Source organism: Lampetra fluviatilis, chromosome 42 (assembly GCF_964198595.1).
Source record: "Lampetra fluviatilis chromosome 42, kcLamFluv1.1, whole genome shotgun sequence".
Taxonomy (NCBI): Eukaryota; Metazoa; Chordata; class Hyperoartia; order Petromyzontiformes; family Petromyzontidae; genus Lampetra; species Lampetra fluviatilis.
The window spans coordinates 1,990,224-2,010,542 of NC_136316.1; the positions used below are offsets into that span (position 1 = coordinate 1,990,224).

The following is a 20,319-nucleotide window of genomic DNA, read 5'->3' on the forward strand; positions in this document are numbered from 1 at the left end:
TAATACATAAATAGTTCACTCCCGCAATTAAGGCCCTCAGTTTTGGAGAGACTGCTCTGTTGAAGCAGAATTTTGAAGTGAAGTACACGTGTGTGAGATTAACTGTGGAGTGACCCAGTTTTTGTCTTGTTACGAGGTTGTTTTCTTTAACCATTCTCACCCAGGAGATCTGAATTTGCAGCAATTTTTAATTTCCCTCTACACCTGGTTAGGTCATGTGTCCAGGTTGACTCAGTCTAAAGTGAGTTCTAATTAGTGTGTTTTTTCTTCTTCTTTCTATTGAACTGCTAAAGAACGCAAATAAATATACGAATAATTGGAAATGAAATCCCCCTGTGTCTTCGCTGTCCACTCGCCCCTTTGTGTGTCTGGCCACAAAGCAAGTGCTCACTTAATGGTGCTTTGCACCCTGTCCCCAAGGCAAGTGGATATGAGGCGGTTTATCCAACATCGTTCCCTTTCCTCTATGCCATTGGTGTCCCGAAGAACTGGTAGAGAAGCACACGCTTTAGAACAGGCTAACAGTTCGCTTGCCAGTATGTTGGATTGTTCTAAGATTGCGCTAGTCGCTAGCTAATGCAGCCCACCTGTTTATATCCTATGGGTCTTCTTTGGGCGTTACATTTTTCTGAAGCTCTATATGCAATCGATCCAGGATAAACGTACGTGTTCGTGCACATGCTATTGTGGGGTTAATAATCCTGACTTTATGTTCAAATGTGTTTCCAGGTCATATGCCGTGTGTTGTTAGGCACGCTCAAATTAAATCGTAGGTACTTTTGGTATTCACGCCGTTCTTATACCGCAATGCCATCATAGAGGCACTATGTATCATAACCATAGCCAGCAGTAATTTCACGGTCAGGAAATAATGCGTTTCTCTATTGAGTGATTTGCGGATAAATTTGTTCAAATTGGTACCATGCCACTGGCACGCATGGCCTCGTCTCGGTGACGTCCGACGGTTCGTTACGCATCCTAAAGAGCTTTTTCAGGAACCGAAGAAGCCTTCCAGCATCACGCCAACAAGCAACGCACGGTCAAACCCGAAAACTCATCGGAGGCTATACACCACAACCGTGAAAACCTACACAGGAGTATTAGTCACCCCGCTGCCGTAGCCCGTTATTAATGCCCCGTTTTCAATTGCTTACCGTTTGCGTGTAATTCACGGAGGCTGTGAATAGGCGGTCACGTGAAGGAGCAACGTTGCAGAAATCTGTAACGGTCATCTCGTTCGGTCGGTGTTTAGTTGCAGTGAGCCGCCATTTTTTTTATTCTCGTTTTAATGAATATCTCCCTCCCTAGACCCAGCCAGCTATTTTCCTGGCAATTCTGACAGTCGGTCCAATCTCCCTTTTCTTGAAAATTGTAACAATAATGGCCCCCTATCTAGTCAGCAGGGATATTTTATTCTTTGCTTTACAATCCTGGACAGATGGATCCGTTTCAGCCTGAAGTCATCGGTTTCGGCGCACAAGAGCTGAGCAGCGATTTCCCTCACTTCTTTGGTTTACTGCGACCGCACTCGCTTGCATTTTAATGAATTTAACGTCTTGTTTATAGAAACGTTTACATTAAATTGCATCGACGTCAGCTTAATCATTTGTTACTTTAAAATGCAGTCCGATGTATATGTATATCTGTGCAGCGCTCTGCGGAATGGGTTAAACTTTTCAGAGATATTGTATTGATTCCTGCAGAAAAATACTGGAGCTTTTTAACCCCAATTCATCTGATCCTGTCCCCATTCCTAATTGACAAAACGCCTGCTCCCTGCTGCTACAGTCTATGAGATGAACGCCCACGGTTAGTCACGTTAAATTGGACCATCTGTGTGCCTCCCGTGATCTTTTCACCACTTTGCTCTGGGCAGTAAGTGAATGGCGGCGTTGCATTCATTGGGAAAGTCCAACTTGGCTTACGGGAGAATAATGCTGCCTTGGAGTAAAATTAAGAAGTGTACGAGGACCTCGTTTATCCCTTGCATTCTCCAACTGACACAGACGCTCAGGGATGGGCATAGCCAATGAAGAACTGCAAACGTCGCACGCCACTCTGCTTGCTTTTTATCGCTTGTACAAAACCTAGCAAAACAAATTAAACTTGTGGCTGAAAGCTAAAAAGCAGACCTTGTTTTTTGTGCACCCAATTGCATCCTTTACGTGCTGGGGGGAGGGGATGGAAACAAAAATAATGAAGTATTTAAATTTCCTTCGGCCTTACGGTTAAAGAGTCAATACTCGTTGCCTGCCACCCCCAAGTCAGCTGTCAGCCCATTCAGCTGTCATCCCCGCAGCCTACATTAGCCACAGTTTGGGCTGGTGAAGGCCCCAGCGTTCTATAGCGACGACGTTCAGCTCCCAGAGCTCGCGTTCACGACACATTGTCCATATGTCGAACGCGCAGAATACGTTAGCCCTTTTATGGTTGTCTGCGTGTCTGTGTGAGCGCGTGCCTGTCTGTGTGCTGTGAGGGTTTGTACACTTCGTTTTACTTATTCGTGGGAAATATTAAAAGCCACTCGTTTTGAAACCGTTTAAATTAAAAGTTTTTGAAGAAAAGTAATTTAGTGTCCAAAGGCCCCCCTGAGATTAGACGATTTAGGCAGAGATAATGGTAATCTAATGTTGTCTCTGCGATGCTGAGATTGTTCTGTATCTCCAGATGATGGTTTCTAATTGTGGACCAGTGGTTCAGCAGCTTGGCGTTGTGACATGTTTTTCTTTAAACTTACTACAATTGGGTAAAAGCAAATATGAGCACAATTTCGTTCTGCGTCTCCACATTTGAATACAAATATGTTTTAGTCCATCAGACGTGCGGCTTTCCAGACCAATATCAGGCAGAATGTGTTTAAGCAAGTAGACTCTTGACCGGTTTTGACTTTCTGGGTCTCATCAGCAGAGTTATGCTTCTTCAAAGAATGTCGCTAGATTATCGGATGCTGTTGGCAAGAGCACTGTAAAGAATGTGGGACGCAATGCAACTCAAAAAGCAACACCATACACATAACCAGTATGCATTGCTGCCGTCGGCATTATGCGTAAAAGCAAATATCAGCGAATCTGTTCTGTCTCCACAGATAAATCAAAACATTGTTTAGACCATCAGCCTCTTGATATTCCAGATTACGATTGTGTCAGGCTATCAGTGGCTCAGTAAAAAATAATGCATTTATATTATCATTATGATTACATCGACCGGTTTCTCGTTTTGCAATAGCGGAATGTTACTCCGTATTATTGTGAGGGTTTGTCTCCGACGCAACCCCGGGGGGGTTTGCTTAAGGTCCGCCGACTCTGGGTTGGAGTAGAAGACCAAAGGCACCAGGTAAAAAAAGGTACCACCACAACTGATTTTGGAACAGTTATGAGTTTAAGCCTTTAATTAACTGAAACATAGCAAGGCGTATAACCATAGAAGTATATGTTGACAACCAACAGTGGTAAAACCAGGGGAAACAACCCCAGGTTCAACAGAGGTCAACTACAACCAAGCTTTACACTACCAGGTGGACACTAAACACATCAAGCGTAACTCAATTTCACAACTGTACCCACAAAGTACATATCCGACGCAATTAAGCTTCACGAACCTTGAAATAACCCATACTGTCACAATTATCAAGTTTCATTTTACAAAAGCAATTTACCCTGCTCTCTCTTGCCTCTGGTTTTGCATCTTAAGCCCGGTCAGCTTGCAATAATTTCCCAATATATTCCTACCCTCTTGTGTTTACAAGTTGATATACACCACGGTTAGCCAGAAGTTAACTACCTCGCCTTGTATACAGGATGTTGTGGGTTCGATCCCAACCCTGACGCCTGCTGCTATATATTTGTTTACATGTTCTCCCCGTGGTCGCGTGGTTTTTTTCTGGGTCCTCTGGTTTTCCCCTCCACATTTATAAACATGCGTTTAGAGTATTCGGCTGCTATACATTTCCACGTGACAAGCCACTTAGTTGAGCTATCCTTTGTGACCAGGTCGCCTCTGAAAAAGAGCTGTATAGCGCAGTGGGCCTTACCTAGTAAAATAAATATATATGTTCAGCAAACTTATTATCGCACTCAATCTTTGATTATATTTATCTTCAGCCTAACGTTTTGCATCATTTGTAATGTGATTTGATAATTTCCCGTAGTTTAGTGACGTTGAATTATATATCGATTCTTTTGTCAGTAAATTTGAGACCGTTAATTCTTTCGTCATGTATACGTGTACATTTACGTAAAAGTTTAAGAGCATATTACCTGCTGTGCTATATTATTTGGAAATACAAACTCTGATTAAATTTAAAAAATAACCTGGGGCAAAAGCTGAAAGGTACAAGATTAAACGTCAAGGGATGCTCGACACAAATTATTACACCGAGAAGGAAAGAGGAAAACATGGATCCGAAAATAAGTGAAAATTAGATATATCATACTGACTGTTGTGAAGTAAAGTGGGCTTTGGCGGGACGTATCGCTTAGAATGGATAACAGTGACCTGGCCACAAATGATACCTCAACGAAGTGGCTCATCATGTGGACATTTATAGCAGCCAAATACTCTAAATGCACGTTTCTAAAATGTGGAACGAAAAACCGGAGGGACCCGGAGAAAAATCCACATGATCACGGTGAGAGAGACATGCAAACCCCAAAAATACAGCAGGCGTCAGCGTTGGGATCGAACCCGCGACCTCCTGTATAAGAGGCGAGGTAGTTAACATCTCGCCACCGTGGCACCCAGATGAGGTGAACACACTCAAGTGGTCCACCACCATTGAGATGTGTGCAGCGGGCGAGATGGATTGTGGCACCACAGGACCGATAATACAAGTTAGTGTACGTAAAAAAGTCCGTTGCCCACAGTGTAGACGTTTTAATGGAGGCTTTCCTTTTTAAATTCTGACAACGTCAGCTTTAGAAATAGTATTTGTTTGTGCCGAGTGTCCCCCAGTAATCCAAACAGCTCGGGGTCAAAACCCGGTTTAGTGCTGCCTCTTTACATAATGGAAGTAATAGATGTGTCGGCAAAGTCTCTCAAATTATTTTGTGCTAACGCCATCTATGGGCTTACTTTAAGATGTTACAAGTACCTCATGTGCACATAGTACGCTCCGCAGTCTACATCGTAAACAGCCTATAACATGTATTGGCATTTCAGCATCACAAACGCTGTAATATATTTTATGCAATGTTAGCCTTTTCCATAGGTGCATATTTTCTATAACCGTTTCACTCCCGAAACAGCCGTTAAACTTTAATAGACTTTACAGGTTTTCTTGTTGTTGTATTTTCACACCACAAGGACAACTACAAATAAAAACATAGATTCTGTGAAGTTTTCACACAGCATGCATAATTCAGCAGACACAATGTAAGTGTTTAATATTAAATGCATTCCGATGCTTTGCCATAGCTGGGTAAGCTTCCGTATCCTTTACCCCCACGCTCTGAAGCCTTCAATCCCTCCCCCCGTGCCTCAGCTTATTGTCCTTTAACTCTTTCGAATTTCTCTTTTCGTGCCGTCGCCTCCATTATTGCTCCCCTCTCGGTGAACGTCGCGGGTTTCCCTGTTGCCGGATGTCAACGCGGTGCAACGGTCAGCGCGCTGGACTTGCGATCCGGAGGGTTCGCCCGCTTTGATTCCATCTCCCAGTGCGGTAGTTGACACGATGGGACGCAATCCTTAACCCCCCCCCCCCTCCACCGAAGGTTCTCTCCACCCAAGCAGTGTAAATCCGAATCCGAATTTTTATTTATACAGGAGGAATCCGATGAGTTATAAAGCTCTTTTTTTTACAGATGTCCAGTCGCAGCGGGTAAGAACGTTACAACAACAAACAATACAAAAACACGATAGGAGTGCAAAGTAAAGGGAAGGTAATCAAATCGCCCAAACACAAACAAATAAAACTAAACCATCCCCATCATACCAGACAAAGCCCACCGAGGTATTCACTTCTTGTTCAAAAGTGACCTGGCCACAAATTACAGCTCAGCAAAGTGGATTGCACCACAGTTGGTCGACCAGCGGGTCGCGTGCATTGGGGTAAAGTGTCGGTGCAGCCACATCGTTCAAGTCGTCGGACCAGCATGTGGAAGAGTAGGCCAAAAATACCCCCTCGAGGGGTTCTCGAGAGCTCCATCCCTTCCGCCAACGGTGACTTGAGCGAATCATTGCAGGGCCGCACCGTCGCCTTCCGCTGACCGTTGTGCCGATTTTAATCTTTACTTGCCGCGTATGAACGATGTGAATGGATAATCCTCGTCATCGGCGCGCCTCGAGCGTGGCGGCTCCTGCTGCTCTCAGCGTCTGCCACGCTGGCAAGGTTCTCTCTTGCACTTCGTGAGTCTCGTGCCGGCCACCGTTGGACAGGCAGCGTAAAGTCCACCCTAGCCCGGCAGCTAGGCATGAATCGGCTACGCGGCGATTCCCACGTCCCGCAGAGACGGAGGCGAAGTCACCGTGAGGAGTGTCGTCGTGGGTGTCCAGAGGCTCCCCGAAGTGTTTTAGAAATTACGAAGAGACCCCCAACAACATTTCGTGCAAATATTTGTTTTGTTCCCTCTCCCTTCGATAAAGGTGACAAATGCCAATTATGTTTGTGTTGGAACCTTCAAATTCATAGTTGCGCTCATAACGGATGGCTCGGTAGCAAGTGGCGCTGTTAAATGACAACTGGTAAACGTGTAACCGTTTACAGAATCGATTATCAGCTCCAACATAATCAGATAGAGGCAATGGTTTCCCGTGGAATCTGAGTACCGAATGCACGGAACGGCACTCGCAAACGCACAGACGGAACAGCGGCCGAGGTCACCGTGTGGGTACATTTGCCCTCGTTTCTCAGATTTGAAAAAAAAAGATATAGGGGGCAACCCTGCAATTGCTCGCTCATGCCAGTGATGGGGGCAGTGCCTTCCACCAGAGGGAGCTTTCGAGGGAAATTGGTCTGCTCTTGTACGTATGTATGTTGAACTTCGTTAGCACCGTACGTTGCCAACCGCGGCTTAATAGGAGACGCGGGGCGGAAAGATAACAAACTAAAGACAAGAAGCAGTTATAAATAAATGAGTTGTCAAACTGGCGAAATGAGTTTTCAATCTCACCACATGATCTTGTGACCACACACTTTTGCCTCCCCATTCTTACTGCCGGGAGGGCAGATGCCGAGGGCGGTTTTTATTTAGGAAAACTTGCCCCGTTTTTTTTTACTTCCGAGCCGAGATGTGGCATTGTGACCGGATTGCGAGTCCCATCGTGCTCACCTTGACACCCTGACAGTTGTATAAATGAAATGCATAGTACAGTAGAAGTCTGTACTCAAACTATGCACTTTATTGAAAGTATTACGTTAACGGTGAATACGTTTTTTTTATTTAGCCAGGTTACAAGAACTTGGGAAATCGGACGATGGGAGGGAATTCCATTAAAAGTGGCAGCAGTGCAAGGCCATTAGCATGAAGAGAAGCGTCGTGAGGTGCAGGGTCCCTGGTGGAATAGAGTCCGGATGAGACGAACCGCACTGCCTGCTAGACTGAACTCCTCAACGTGAGTGGGCATTTAATGTCCATATGTGGGGTGGTGGGGGGGAGGGCGGATAACTTTGCAGATGCTCCTCTTCTTGGTTCTTTCGGTAAAGTCACGTAGAAAGAAATTAATAAAATAATAAAAATAAAACATAATAAAATAATGTTTTATTTTTATAAAAATAATAAAATAATGTTTTATTTTTTTTATTTTATTAAATTCTTTCTACGTGACTTTACCGAAAGAACCAAGAAGATGAATCCCTGCAATCACGAAAGCTTTAAATCGAAATTTGCAGATGCTGTCTATCATGTGAACGCTAACCATTGGCAACCGTTCGCCTGCAGGACAACACCCCCACCCCTCCCCCCCCAACTTGCAATGCGCGGTGGTATTGCTCCCCCCCATTGTCGCAGGCAAACGGACGTGCCGACGGGAATGCGTTTGCCCGCTGCCACCCTTCTCGTGTGTCCCGACGTTTCTCACCACCCCCCGTGCGCGGTTACACCTCTCCCGTGCTAACGCGGCGACGTAGGCGAGCTGTGCGGAGCGCCCGAACGTGCGCGTCTCTCAGGAGTTGAAACTTCATCGCGAGTTGGCCTCGTCGAGACGCTTTGATCTGCCCCAGCAGTGCGGTTGGCGGCTTGCTGCGGGTCAGGGTTTGTGGATATGCAGCTCGTGACGAGCGATGTTGCATTGGCTGGAATTGCTCAACTCTTAATGCAAGGAGATGGTGGGGGGGTGGAATTGCTCTCATTTCAAACAGGTAATGCCCGTGTCCTTTGAAAATAGGTAATGGGAAGGATGCATTGATGTGGCTTCTCTTGTGTCTAAGTTGCTTTCTGTAAAGTAATGCTTTGGGATTAAATTAGCGCTCCTTACATTGGCATAGATAAATTTAGGATTTTTTTTTCTTTCAATTGATATTACTTATAGTGATATTTCGACATCATGTTTACCTTTGACCGGGCCTGAAAACAATCACTGGAGCTTTAATGTTGTTCAACAAAGCTCGCTTCATGTTTCCGAGTAATTTCAGAATCGAAGAAAACAGAATGCAATGCACCTTCGCTGTCACAGATGCACCATAACATCGATTAATCTCCCAGGTAAAGTTGCTGATGCTTTTCAGGGAAGTTGATGTCCCCTGGCCTTCTCCCTATGTGTGGCTACAAAACAACTGGAGGTTTAAAAAAATAATAAAAATCGCTGTTGTGGTTGTACCTGACATTTGTAAACTTATTTTAATTATTTCGTCTTCGATTGATTTTCTTTGTTGCTGTTGTTGTTGTTGAGCGCCAGGGGCCTTGGGAGAGCGCCGGTGTTGTTCTAGTTGGCCAGTTGAACGCGAGCACGCGAGCACGTGCCGACGGGGCAGCAGGACAGAAACGCTCTTTGAGACGGCACCTCCGCTCCTGTTCTCTCTCGCTTACACTGCCGGCTGTGTGTTTGTTGACTTTGTCGTTGTTTGTTTGTTTTTGCTCTTTGAGCCGCGGGTAGGGGGGGGCAGTGCCATTCACCGTAGTGGCAACGTTCGTCATCGTCATCATCATCGTCATCATCATCGTCATCATCATCGTCATCATCATCGTCATCATCATCGTCATCATCATCGTCATCATCATCGTCATAATAAAGGCCTCGACGCGTCATCAAAGTTGGGTGGAGCGACGCCGGACGTGAAGTTGCTCATTTGGAAGCCGAACGGGTTTGACTTGGCAAATTCTCACCGCGACTCGGGGCGGGGGGTGCGGGGTGGGGGGCCAGATGGGTCGAGTGCGCTGTTGGCCGGGTGCTGAGAAGGCAGCTGGAGCTCTCGCCCGTAGTCCTGGAGGTGTTTAATGGAAAGTGTTGCAATGGCGGGGGGTGGGGGGTTGCTCTTTGATTCGGATTATGCGATCCAGTGGGCATCAGGGGGTAAAAATTGGTTGCGCTTTTTTTTTCTTCTTCAGAATCACAAGTGAATGTTTTTGTTGTTGGTTTTTTTATTTACACGCTTTGCTTCTAATAATGATCATGTTCAGCCCGTCGTCAATCCACTGCTGGATGAAGGCCTCCCTCAACATGACCAGGCTTCACCACACTTGTCAGATATGACTCTCCACTCATGTTGGCCATAGCTGGGAATTTACACTGCAGTCCGCATGATTCATAGGGGGGGGGGGGGGGCAGACATTTGTGACAATGTGTGACGAGGGGGAGGGGGGTTGAGAAATTTGATGTCACTTCGAAATGCGCAACTTTAAATAAATATAGACAACACGTTCTACTTAATTAAATAGACTTTTTAATAAAAAAAAATATCCTACAACATCAGAGTGCAGCGCCACATTAAATACGCACTACAATGACAATAGTTTAAAGCGATTTAAAGCATGTTTTATTTGGGGGGGGGGGGCGGGGGCAGAGCTTTGTGACTTCATATTTGAGGGGGGGGTCTGACTTTTTGTGACGCTGTGTGACGAGGGGGGGGGGGGGTGTAAAAAATCGTCCAAAATCGCGTGACGTCATTTATGGACGGCCCCATAGCGTCAGTGCGTTAACCACTGAGCCACCAACTAGCCCCCAAATGAAACCAATATTAAAGCTCGCCAAGAAAAGGTGAATCCTCATCTCGTAACCTCATTCTTCAACCGTACGATAACGTGACTGACACGTGCCGAAACGCGTGTGCGCCCCACAAATTGCAGTGCTGCCGAAGAGACGTTTATCTTATACTGTGTAACAAAAACAACATTTTTGTTCCTGGGTAGTAAGTGTTATTTTAGATCGTGTTACAGAGCGTTACCAGTCGTCTTGTAGCAGATGCGAGAACCTGGTAGAGTGCATCTCCCCATCTATACAAGTTGTGCGCACGCTCGCCGCTCCTACCCCAGGCCCGTCGCAAGCGATCGCGTAGGAGCGGTAGGCCAAGTGTAAACGCGCTTCGCGAAGAACATGTGCCCTAAAGTAATGCAGAGATCGGAGAGAGAGAGAGAGAAAACGAATGTCTGTTAAGTAAACGGTCAGACGTGAGATATCTCTTAGGTTTTAACAATTTGATTGTTGATATTTAATCGTCAAGGATTTACTGCCTATTCTTGGTTATTTCGCTAAAGTCACGTAGAAGGGAAATAATGTGACTTTACCGAAAGAACCAAGAATATGAATCCCTGCAGTCACGAAAGCTTTAAATCGAGATTTACTGCCTGTTTATCTTCATTAGATGACTAAAATCCGTGTATGCTTTAAATAATAACGATGACCAATAACAATTATGTATAGCTTTTTGTTAGTCTACGACTGGATTAAGGCCTCCCCATGCCATATCGGTCATGGCCATTGTTTGACCATACTTCCCCACACTGGTCAGCGTGGGGGGGGGGGGTGAAAGGAGTATGGGGAGCAGGGCTGGTTATATTACTTGCCGCTGATGTTAGCCGTGGCCAGGGAATCGAACTCGGGTACCCATGTTCATAGCAAAGCCCGCTCACCTGCCCATGTTATGTATACTTAAAATAAATAACGCAATTGATTGTGTAACTGGTTTCAAAACAAAAAGATGCGAACGAGAACTAAAATAGGTCATAAGATGTACCCGAAACCCATACGAATCAATATTATTTCCGCAGCTTTGTCCCAAGATCCGATAGGGCATCTTGAGCTGCGAGCACGATGGAATGGCTTGCGCTGCGCATGCTTTCCGGCGTAACCGTAAAATCCCTCAAACGTCGTTTTGATGCTGCAAATTGCGTCCCGAGCTCTTGCTAGGGAGATGAACATTTTGTGTTTTTTTTCTGCGGATGTGACAACTTTCCATTCTTATTTTTTTTTAGTCAATTGCGTACTCTATATATATGACCAGATCAATCCCTGTATCGATCTACGTAAGCGTCCATCAGTCATCCACGCACCCATCCGTGCGTCTGTCACCCATCCATCCATCTTGCCCGTATCCATCCCATCAATTAATCCGCTCGTATTTCAATGAATATATTTGTGTGTATACATTTATACCGTGATATGCTGCCAAGCGCTTTTTTTTACCAAGATCAAGTGCCTTGCTTTGTAGCGTGCTGCCAGTGACACGCTAAGGCCACGGACCGTCATTACAGGTTGCCTCGTCGGCGTACATTAAAAGACATGTGACAAACGCGTGACATAGCGTAATAACACGTGGAGGAGAAGCTGGCTTAATACAGATGCAGGATGCGGTGGGTTGGAGTGTTTGGAGAGAGAAAAAAAATGTATGCTCCGTGAAAAACGTGTTTTGTAATAAAGAAGAGTTGCAACGGTCAAGGGGGTCTTTAAGCTTAAAATAGTTTGACTCGATGTCATTGGAATTTTTTGGGGGGATCTGGAAAATTGCTTTAAGAAAATAGTCGAAATAAATATTCATTACATTCCGAAGGTTGATGAGAAATTGCGAGTGGTCAAATAGGAAATTATTTCACTCATATTGCTCAAGACAATTCAAAACCAGGTTAATTTGTACAATGATCAGTAATAATATCCATTTTACATTGCATAACGTCACGTAATAACAATCATTTACAGCTCTTTGTTCAGTCTACTGCTGGATTAAGGCCTCCGCATGGCTGTGTCAAGTCGGTTAAGATTGTTTGACCAGACTTCACGCTCATGAGTGCAGTTTGTGAAGAGGAGGGGAGGGGTGGGAGGTCAGGACCGGTTCAGAAATCATCCTCCGCTAATCTTAGCCATGACCAGGCATCGCAGTCAGATGGCCAGGTTCGTAGTTCAGAACGCCAACCGCTGCACCCGCCACTGCACCACTGAGATGATAATAACATCTTAAAACGATTATACAGAGCGATGATTCTCAATGTCACGTTGTCTAAATCCCTGCAGACCATAAAACAAAACCTTAAGTAACCCAGACAATACAGCGAAGCACAGCAAGTCCAGCGGCTTTGTGTGGAGGTGAGATGAGGTTGCACCTCCGTCCCCTTTAACAGGGCAGCGATCGGGCAGGCGTGGCCGAGCCGGCGGCATTGTGCCCCTTGGGGCCAGGATCGGGGATCGGTGCAGAGCCGATTGTCCGTTTGCATCGTCCAGGGCCGTATAAATCCCACAGTCACTGTGCCTAGGGTCTAAGAAATACTTAAAGGGCGTCCTAAAAAAAAATTTGAACCATGTTTTTTGGTTGTGTGTATGATACAAAAAAATGTAACCGAGATATCTTCTTGATAACATATTTTATATAGCACGGGTAGGCCACAGTGTATATAGAAGGAAGCAGAGTCATGTGAATGTCAACCTTTTTTTTCATAAAGTGAGAGAAAATAACACCGGAGGTGAACTTTTAGAGATGTGCTTCATTGCATAATTAACAATAACATCTTAAAATGGTGTTTTTTTCCACACACAATCAAATTCTCAATAGAGTTTAGTGCAAGGCAAGACGAGCGTTATCTCTGAAGTTATCACTGAAGACTTATGAAACAGAAGTGCCTAGGGCCTACAAGAACCTTAATCCGGCCCTGACATCTGCGAATAAGGAGCTCTGTACGTCCCCACCATTTTTTCTTTTTGTCTTTCAAAGTTTATATTCCATTATCGGTTTGGGTTTGTTTTTTGTTGTTGCTTTGTGGATGTTTTTTTTATGCGTGTGTCTGTGTTGAACTTCTTTCGCAAAGTGCGTAGTCAATCGTGCTAATCGGAGGTGCCGGGACAAATAACGGTTTGCCGACCACGGGCACAAAACATGCCAAAGAGCCAGCGACAAACAGCACTATCGATGTTGCAACGGTGAACCTTAATACGTTTGCTGAATTGATCAAGGTTATAAGAACGAGAGGTTGTAAGGAAAAGAGGCGATGGGGAGGGGAATTCAAAGTGGAACGGTTGCAAAAAGGAGCATCACAAAGAGAAGTTTTTTTGTTTACCTGAAGAGTGGTGGTCGAATGCAGTCTGGAAGAGACGAGGCAGACATTCTGTCATACCGAGACCTCAATATGGGTGGACAATTGTCATTGTTATGTCCACCCATGTACAGTAATTCTGCGTCTGAATGTATTTCAGGGCAAGACTTAAAAACTAATTTAAAACATATTCCTTCCTCTTTTAACCAAATCCTTTGCATAAATTTAATACCACAGTGACATAAACTGATGTGCAGTTTTAATCTAAAATATAACTTTATAATTCATAATAACTAACTCTCTTGATTATAAGTGTAGGCTGAAGATGAAAAAGGCATTTGAGTGAGAAAATGTCATTTAACATTCTCCCCGCCAGTCCTTGTTATTGATTAATATGCAGTGCACATGGCACTATATATAATTTAATATCATAAAAATCATAAATGACAGACCCCTTTGTCAATCTACTGTTAGATCAAGGCTTTCCTATGCCGTGTCGGTCATGAGATTGTTTGACTATACTTCACCACGCCGGTCAATGTAGGTGTGTGAAGGGCGCACCCAATACTGTGTATAATTGAATGCAGAAAAGAATGTGCGTTTTGTGGAAATATATTAAAAGGCCTGACTATATTCTGGCGGTAGTGTGCAGAGAAACAACCACTGAGAGAACAAGCATGTTGCAATTAAAACAAAAATGCAAATGCCATGACCAACAGCATTACATTGTTTATGCGCGTGGCCAGTTTCAATCCTCAGCACATGGTTTATTTGTGGCATCAAGTGCATGCCTACCGGTAATCATCCACAGCTGCAGTCACATTGACTGCAGCATTGTGATGTAATTTGGAGGGCCGCAACGGTAATGTTAATAGATGTGATCTCATGCTATCAATAACAGAAGGTTACTGAATTATAGAAAAGGCGCAACCTTGTTAAGGAATTTCTGGGAAGCCCGGAGCGATAGATAATACCGCATCTGTGCGCACAGGCAGTCTGAGTGGAGTTGCTGGATACATCAACAACTCCACCCCACCTCCCCTCCTCCCCTGTAAACGCCTTCCCACACACCCACTGTCTCCTCCTGCTGCTGCTGCCTCTCCTCGCTCCCACCGTGCGCGGACACCGCCGCCACCACCACCCCCACCCACCGCACCTTCCTGCCCCCTCCACCAGCTCTCACCGCCCGCCCCGCATCCATCGCCCACCCCCCCTCCTCTTTCTCTCCGCCAGCCCTCCCATCGCCCCCTGCTCGCTCCTCTCGGCACACAACGCCTCTCGGCGGCACACGCGATGCAAAACGCTTTCTCTCTCTCTCGCGCGCGCGCACGCACGCACCACCACCGACCAACACGCACGCGTTCGCGCGCCCTCTTCGTGGAGCGCTCGAGCAAGGCGGCTCCGAGAGACTCCGTCGGGGGGACTCGGTCACACAAGACCCCCTCCGTCTCCCGCGCAGCCACTGAAACCTGGACAAAGGGGCAGGAGGCGTGACGGGAGTTGGAGGAGTTGGAGGGGGGGGCGAGCGATCTTTTGAAACCCTCCGGCCAAGTGTGAAGACGTCCCCTTTTATTTAGCCCGGCGGACGAGAAGGCAAAGAATAGATGTCTCTGGTGTGATGGGTTAAAGGGGGCCCTGCCTGAGATGTTGCGTGGGCGGTGTTGAGGCTCGAGCCCCTGCCCCCTCTGTGCTCTCGGAGCTGAGCTCCACAGATGTTATCTGGCCATACATCATCCAGGCCCCGCCAGCGGAGGAGACCGGACCACATGCGCAGAGTCACCTTTTGAGCGTTAGCGCCGCTGCTGCTGCTCTCACCTCTTGCTTCATGAATACCGGACAGGAGTCAACCGGTGCACCATGTAAGTTTTTTTTTTACGAGCGCAAAACCGCGTCGGGCCGGCTTTTTTTTTCTTCTTCTTTTAAAAACCGTCGTACCGGGAGGAACTCTCTCTCGCTCGTCTCTGTTGCGTCGGAGCGGCGTCAGCGCGCTGCCGTTGCTGTGTTGCGCACGTGTGAGCGGGCCGTGACTGCGCGCGCTCGAAATTGTTGATAACTTTGCCGCATTAAATCGCGCAAAAAAGAAACTGTGTGGGCATGTTCGTGCGGCAGCGGCCGTCGTAGCCGGATTCTAGCGATGTACGTGTCGGCTTTTTTTTTCGAAACGAGCCGCAATTGTGATTTCACACTCGTAGGCGAGACACCGCTTGCTGTTTAATGGATTATTACATGTGCTGAGTGACATTAATGTAGAATTTTGCCGAGACGCAATTGCAGGCAAGCAGCGCGTTACCACTATTGCTCGATGCACGTGAAATTTGTGCCAATTATTTGCATTCCTCTCGTGATTTCAACCGAATCATTGAGTGGCAGTCTAACCTGAAGATTTACTGCCTTATAAGGCACTCTATAACATGCTGGGGATGAATGATCCATTTACTTCATGTTGTGTTATGATGAATTGGGGAGGTAAATATCCGAGTAAGCAAACAGGATCAGATTGCATGTTTGGGACGGTGCTGACTGGTGTGAGCTCGTTGAATAAATTATACCCAGAAAGATAAAACACAGCGAAGAAGGAGGCATTTTTTGTTTGTTCCCCACTGAAGATGATGAAAAAGCCATCAGGAGCACGGTCTTCGACAAAGCAACGTTAACCACTGTGCACCTTGCGACACGTTGTGACGCGTCAGACGTTATAGATATATATGCCTGTAAGCAAAAGGGCTATTTGCTTAGATTTTTTTAGGAATGTTTAATTGAAGGTGTCTCACTCTATTGGCAATTACATTTAATGGGGACTAAAAGGGCGAAAGCCAAAAAATCACTATCAATGGCATGGATGTATTTGTTTCTTGAGATGTTTTTTCAGTCTATCGAACAGCAGTGTCGTGTAAAAAGACTTAGTCTACCTTTGTGCGGAAGATTGGCTAAAGTGCAATTGATTTTATGTAGATTATTTCGCTTTCCGTTTTTGCAAAGAAAGAATAAAAACCCGTGACAATGGGTACAGCAACGAATTTGCTTAATTATAATTAGCCGTGCGTTGAACCATAATACAGCCCGCTTTACTTCTATGTATTACTTCAGTAAGGTACACGTGCAAATAGAGTAAAACAACCTTCTTGTTCGCATTCCGTTTGATAATACATCCGGAAGTCCACTTTAAAAATAATGAACACCATCTATTGCCGAACGCACCGCAATAAAATAGCAATGCTACGCATTTCACGACTTGCATGCATTGCGAGCGCCCTGCGTTTCCTCTCCACGAGACAAAAAAGGACCCACGTCTTTGTTATTCCGGATGTCCACGGGCTGTGTGTGGTTCTTTTTTAGCGCGCCAGCAGGGGAAAGACTTTGTTGCGAAGTAACAAAAAGCTTCCAATCCAGTCGGATAAGCATCATCGCAGTAAGTGTTTGTTTTTTTAGAGCGGGAATGAGATGGTGTAGGAGTGACAGCGCTGATAGGATTGTGAATGAGGGGGGACGGGGAGAGCACAATCTCCAGCAAGATGAGGGGTGAGAGACAGAGAGAGAGACAAAGGGAGGGCATGCCAGCATGCAAGATGACTCGAAAATTGAATCTGTCGTGTTCTGATGTGGTGGAAAAAAACACACCAAGGGATGGTTTGTTGAGGACGGGGGGGGGGGCATAAAGGAGAGAGAAGCGAGCGGGGGGGGGGAGCCTACGGGTTTAGCCCTGATAGCGCATTCCTCTCGCTGAGCCGTTGTGTGTGTGTGTGTTTGCGGAACGCGGGGCATTCGATTGGCGACCGCGACCTGACTGACGGACTGACGATGCCTGCCCCGACGAGCTTTGCACATCGCGAGACAAGCGCGACGCGACTGATAATGACGCGAAAGGGCAGATCATTCCTCGCGAGCGTCATCATCACGTACGTTAGGTGGCCGGCTTGCTTGCGAAAGCAGCTGCAGCAGCTGCTGCTACTCCTGCTGCATGTGCGACTAATTAGATGTTTGTTTTTGTGTTTATTTTAAGGAGTGGCGTGTTTGCAGCGCGAGTGTGGAGAATGTGGTGCAGACAGTGGTTTAAAAAAAAAATGCGGGTTTGGCATGGAATGAAATGTTGTTGTTGCAAGTGTTTCCCTGAGTTGCGTTGGAACAAATTATATTTTGCCACAAACAAAAATGCGACAACGTGTTGTGTGTGGCGTGTGTTTACGGGCTAAGCTCTAGGTGGATAAAGCAAATGTAACAATATAATTAAAAGTGTGAAATATAAACATCTGAATTTTAAATTCGTATTTTTTTCTTCATATAAACAAACAAGGCTTCAAAAAAGTCTAAGGTTTTTTTTTATTTTGTTTTTTTTTAGTCTGTGATCAATATCCAACTTATTTGTGTGGAATGTATGTCCTATATATCCCGTTTGTTTTATGTTAGATAAACATATATATGTATTTGATATTTTATCCTATACTTCTACAATGATATAACGTTCATGCATTTGGCTTCATCTCTTATGGCAAAATAACGTTTCCGAATCGAATCTTTTACACAAAACGACATGTGACGCCACATAACTTCTGAAAGCACTTCACTCGGCCTCCTTACCGACACTGGGGGGTGGGGCAACACCTGTCCTATGCCCTGTAAAGTGTGTGTGTGCATTCTGCGTCAACAAATTCAGTTATGCCATGATCAGAGCGTCCGACAGGACATCAGGTCGAGGAGACGGAGCGATGAAATTTGTGCGCCATGTGCATGACGGGATCGTAAGTTTGCGGTGGCGTCTTGGCGAGGCCACCATCCAGCAGTGGATAGACCCTGGAATGAGGATGATTCATTATCGGAGCTGGATTCGGACACATTAGGTGAACGACCAGATTCAATGAGCCAGGGCTTTTTTTGTCTTCATTCATTGGTGACGAGGCTGAGATCATTGACTCACCCCACTTGACAACCTGGTTTTGTCGTGGCGAAAACCCGGATTTGAACCCAGCATCTCAGCACTGCCGGCTCTGCGCTCTTTAACCCCTGGGCCGCATGACTCAAGCTAAAGGACACGTTCACACATGCGGGATCTATAATGTGTAATGTTTTGCATGCTCTTAGGAAGGCTTCCCTCCAACACAGGGAATGATGCTCTTGGCCCTGGGTAGGCTGCGTTGTCATGGATACGCGCATGGCTGCTCACGTTCAGTGACGGGGGGGCCAGCGCAAATGTGGCCAGCGGGAGCGGAGGACTTGGCACAAGCGTTGCCTCCCGACCACGAGTTGTCGCACGTCAGCGCCGATGGCGTTGTGAGCACTCATGATAGGCAGCGTGGGGGGAGGGGAATGCTGCATGGCCTCCCATCGCAGGATATGCAATCGGCTCATTCCTCGGTCACGCATCTGGGTGGCCGGTGAAACGCCGGCAAGAGCACTGGGTGGCGATGCCGTGCAGAGGCGAACTCTGTCTACCCGGCACTGCAGGCAGGTAATGCGGAGCATTGCATTGCTCGAACCTTCCTTGCCGAGGCATCCGGATTATACATTGAGAACATCGTATGCGCTTTTGCAAAATTGTAGGTATTTCATATGTTGCACTTTTGTGAGCCTCATAAACCGAAACAAATATATTTTTATTACATTTCTATTCCAACACTCAAGGATGAAACTGGCCCAACACCCCAATGCAAGATACTTAAAGAGAGAGTCTTGGGACTCAGAACGATTTACCCAGTTAAATAAAATTGAGACTCGTGAAGAACCCGGTGGTATATATTATGTCTCCTTGAAGAAAAGGTGACCGAGCTGAGAAAAATGCAAGATTAATCACGGAATGTTCGCAATGTCATATTTGCGCAAACAAGACCACAAATAGTGAGCGGACCTTATGAATGTATACGGCGCCGCAATGCAACATTTGCATATTTGCACAGCAACAGCTGTAATCTTTCACACGTAATGCTGCGTGTTTGATAAATTTCTTCGTGCCGGAGCACGGGGTGCATGGCTGCGTCGTGAGATTCCTCTGCGCGAGATGATGCCGTGTTTCCGGAGCAATGTAGCGGTCTGCCGCGGTGGCTTCCAGCGTCCTGGCACCATGAATCTTGTGCACCCACTGACGGATCGCCTCTTTATTTGTTCCCCGTTATAAACGAGGGACGATTTTTTTTGGCTTGGCAGTTTCAAAAAAATAAATAAAATTAAACGGCTGGGTTCCGCGACCCCCCCCCCCCTGGCCCTCCCCCCCCCCCCCCCACTATTGTGTGTTGCCCTTTTCGTACGGCTCTTTGGCCGCTGTGACACTTTCCAGTTTCGACCGTCGCATTCGCCGCTTTCCGAAATCTCTGCCGCGTTTTCGTTATCCGCTCTCCGGATACACTCGCAGGCGTTCGCATTAGCGCCGTTTACCGTTGGTGTTGGAAATAAGCCGAGGCGTTAACCAACCCCTGGTGTCGATACGTCCAATAAAACAAGGAGGAACGGGGCAGAGTTAAAGGAAAATCGTATCGACGCTTGGACAGCTCGTGTGAAAACACCTCGTGACATCCGTGATTATTTGGCACCGTCGGGGGTCTGAGAGTTGGGGAGCCCATTGGCAGCACCGTAACCTCCCAGCGGCAAAAGGTTTATTGGTTGAGAGATCTGTGTCGTTGCAGTATTGCGGACATAAGGCGCAAAGAGTTTTTTTTATTTAAATCACGGTTTCGGAGCACAGGCCCCAAGGTTCAAAATGCCAAGTGACCAACAACGGATAGCTCTGTTGAAGGCATACGAATTAATTTAATATTCGTTTCTTGAACTAAGCAAGCTCATAAGAACCTGGGGGAAGAGAGACGATGGGAGGGGAATTGCAAAGTGGAGCAGTGCTGAGAAATAAGCAGGAAGAGAAGTGTGTTGCGACCTGGAAGTGTGCTGGTTGATTATAGTTTGGGTGAGACGAAAAACAAGTCAGTCTGATACGCTGGGTATTCCACTG

General features: G+C 46.2%; 1 protein-coding gene across 17 annotated transcripts in view; it reads left to right on the top strand.

Annotated features, from left to right (window-relative positions):
- LOC144946632 (teneurin-4-like) overlaps nt 1–20,319 on the top strand; it is a 416,480-nt gene that overhangs the window by 198,277 nt on the left and 197,884 nt on the right. For 2 of the 17 annotated variants that reach the window (XM_078875668.1, XM_078875669.1), the window contains exon 1: nt 14,669–15,247. The exons of the other annotated variants lie outside the window; for them this stretch is intronic. In XM_078875668.1, coding sequence (XP_078731794.1) covers nt 15,214–15,247 — 34 coding nt within the window. In that variant the 5' untranslated portion in view covers nt 14,669–15,213. Of the gene's footprint in view, nt 1–14,668; nt 15,248–20,319 lie in introns of those variants that run through there. 17 annotated transcript variants of the gene reach the window in all.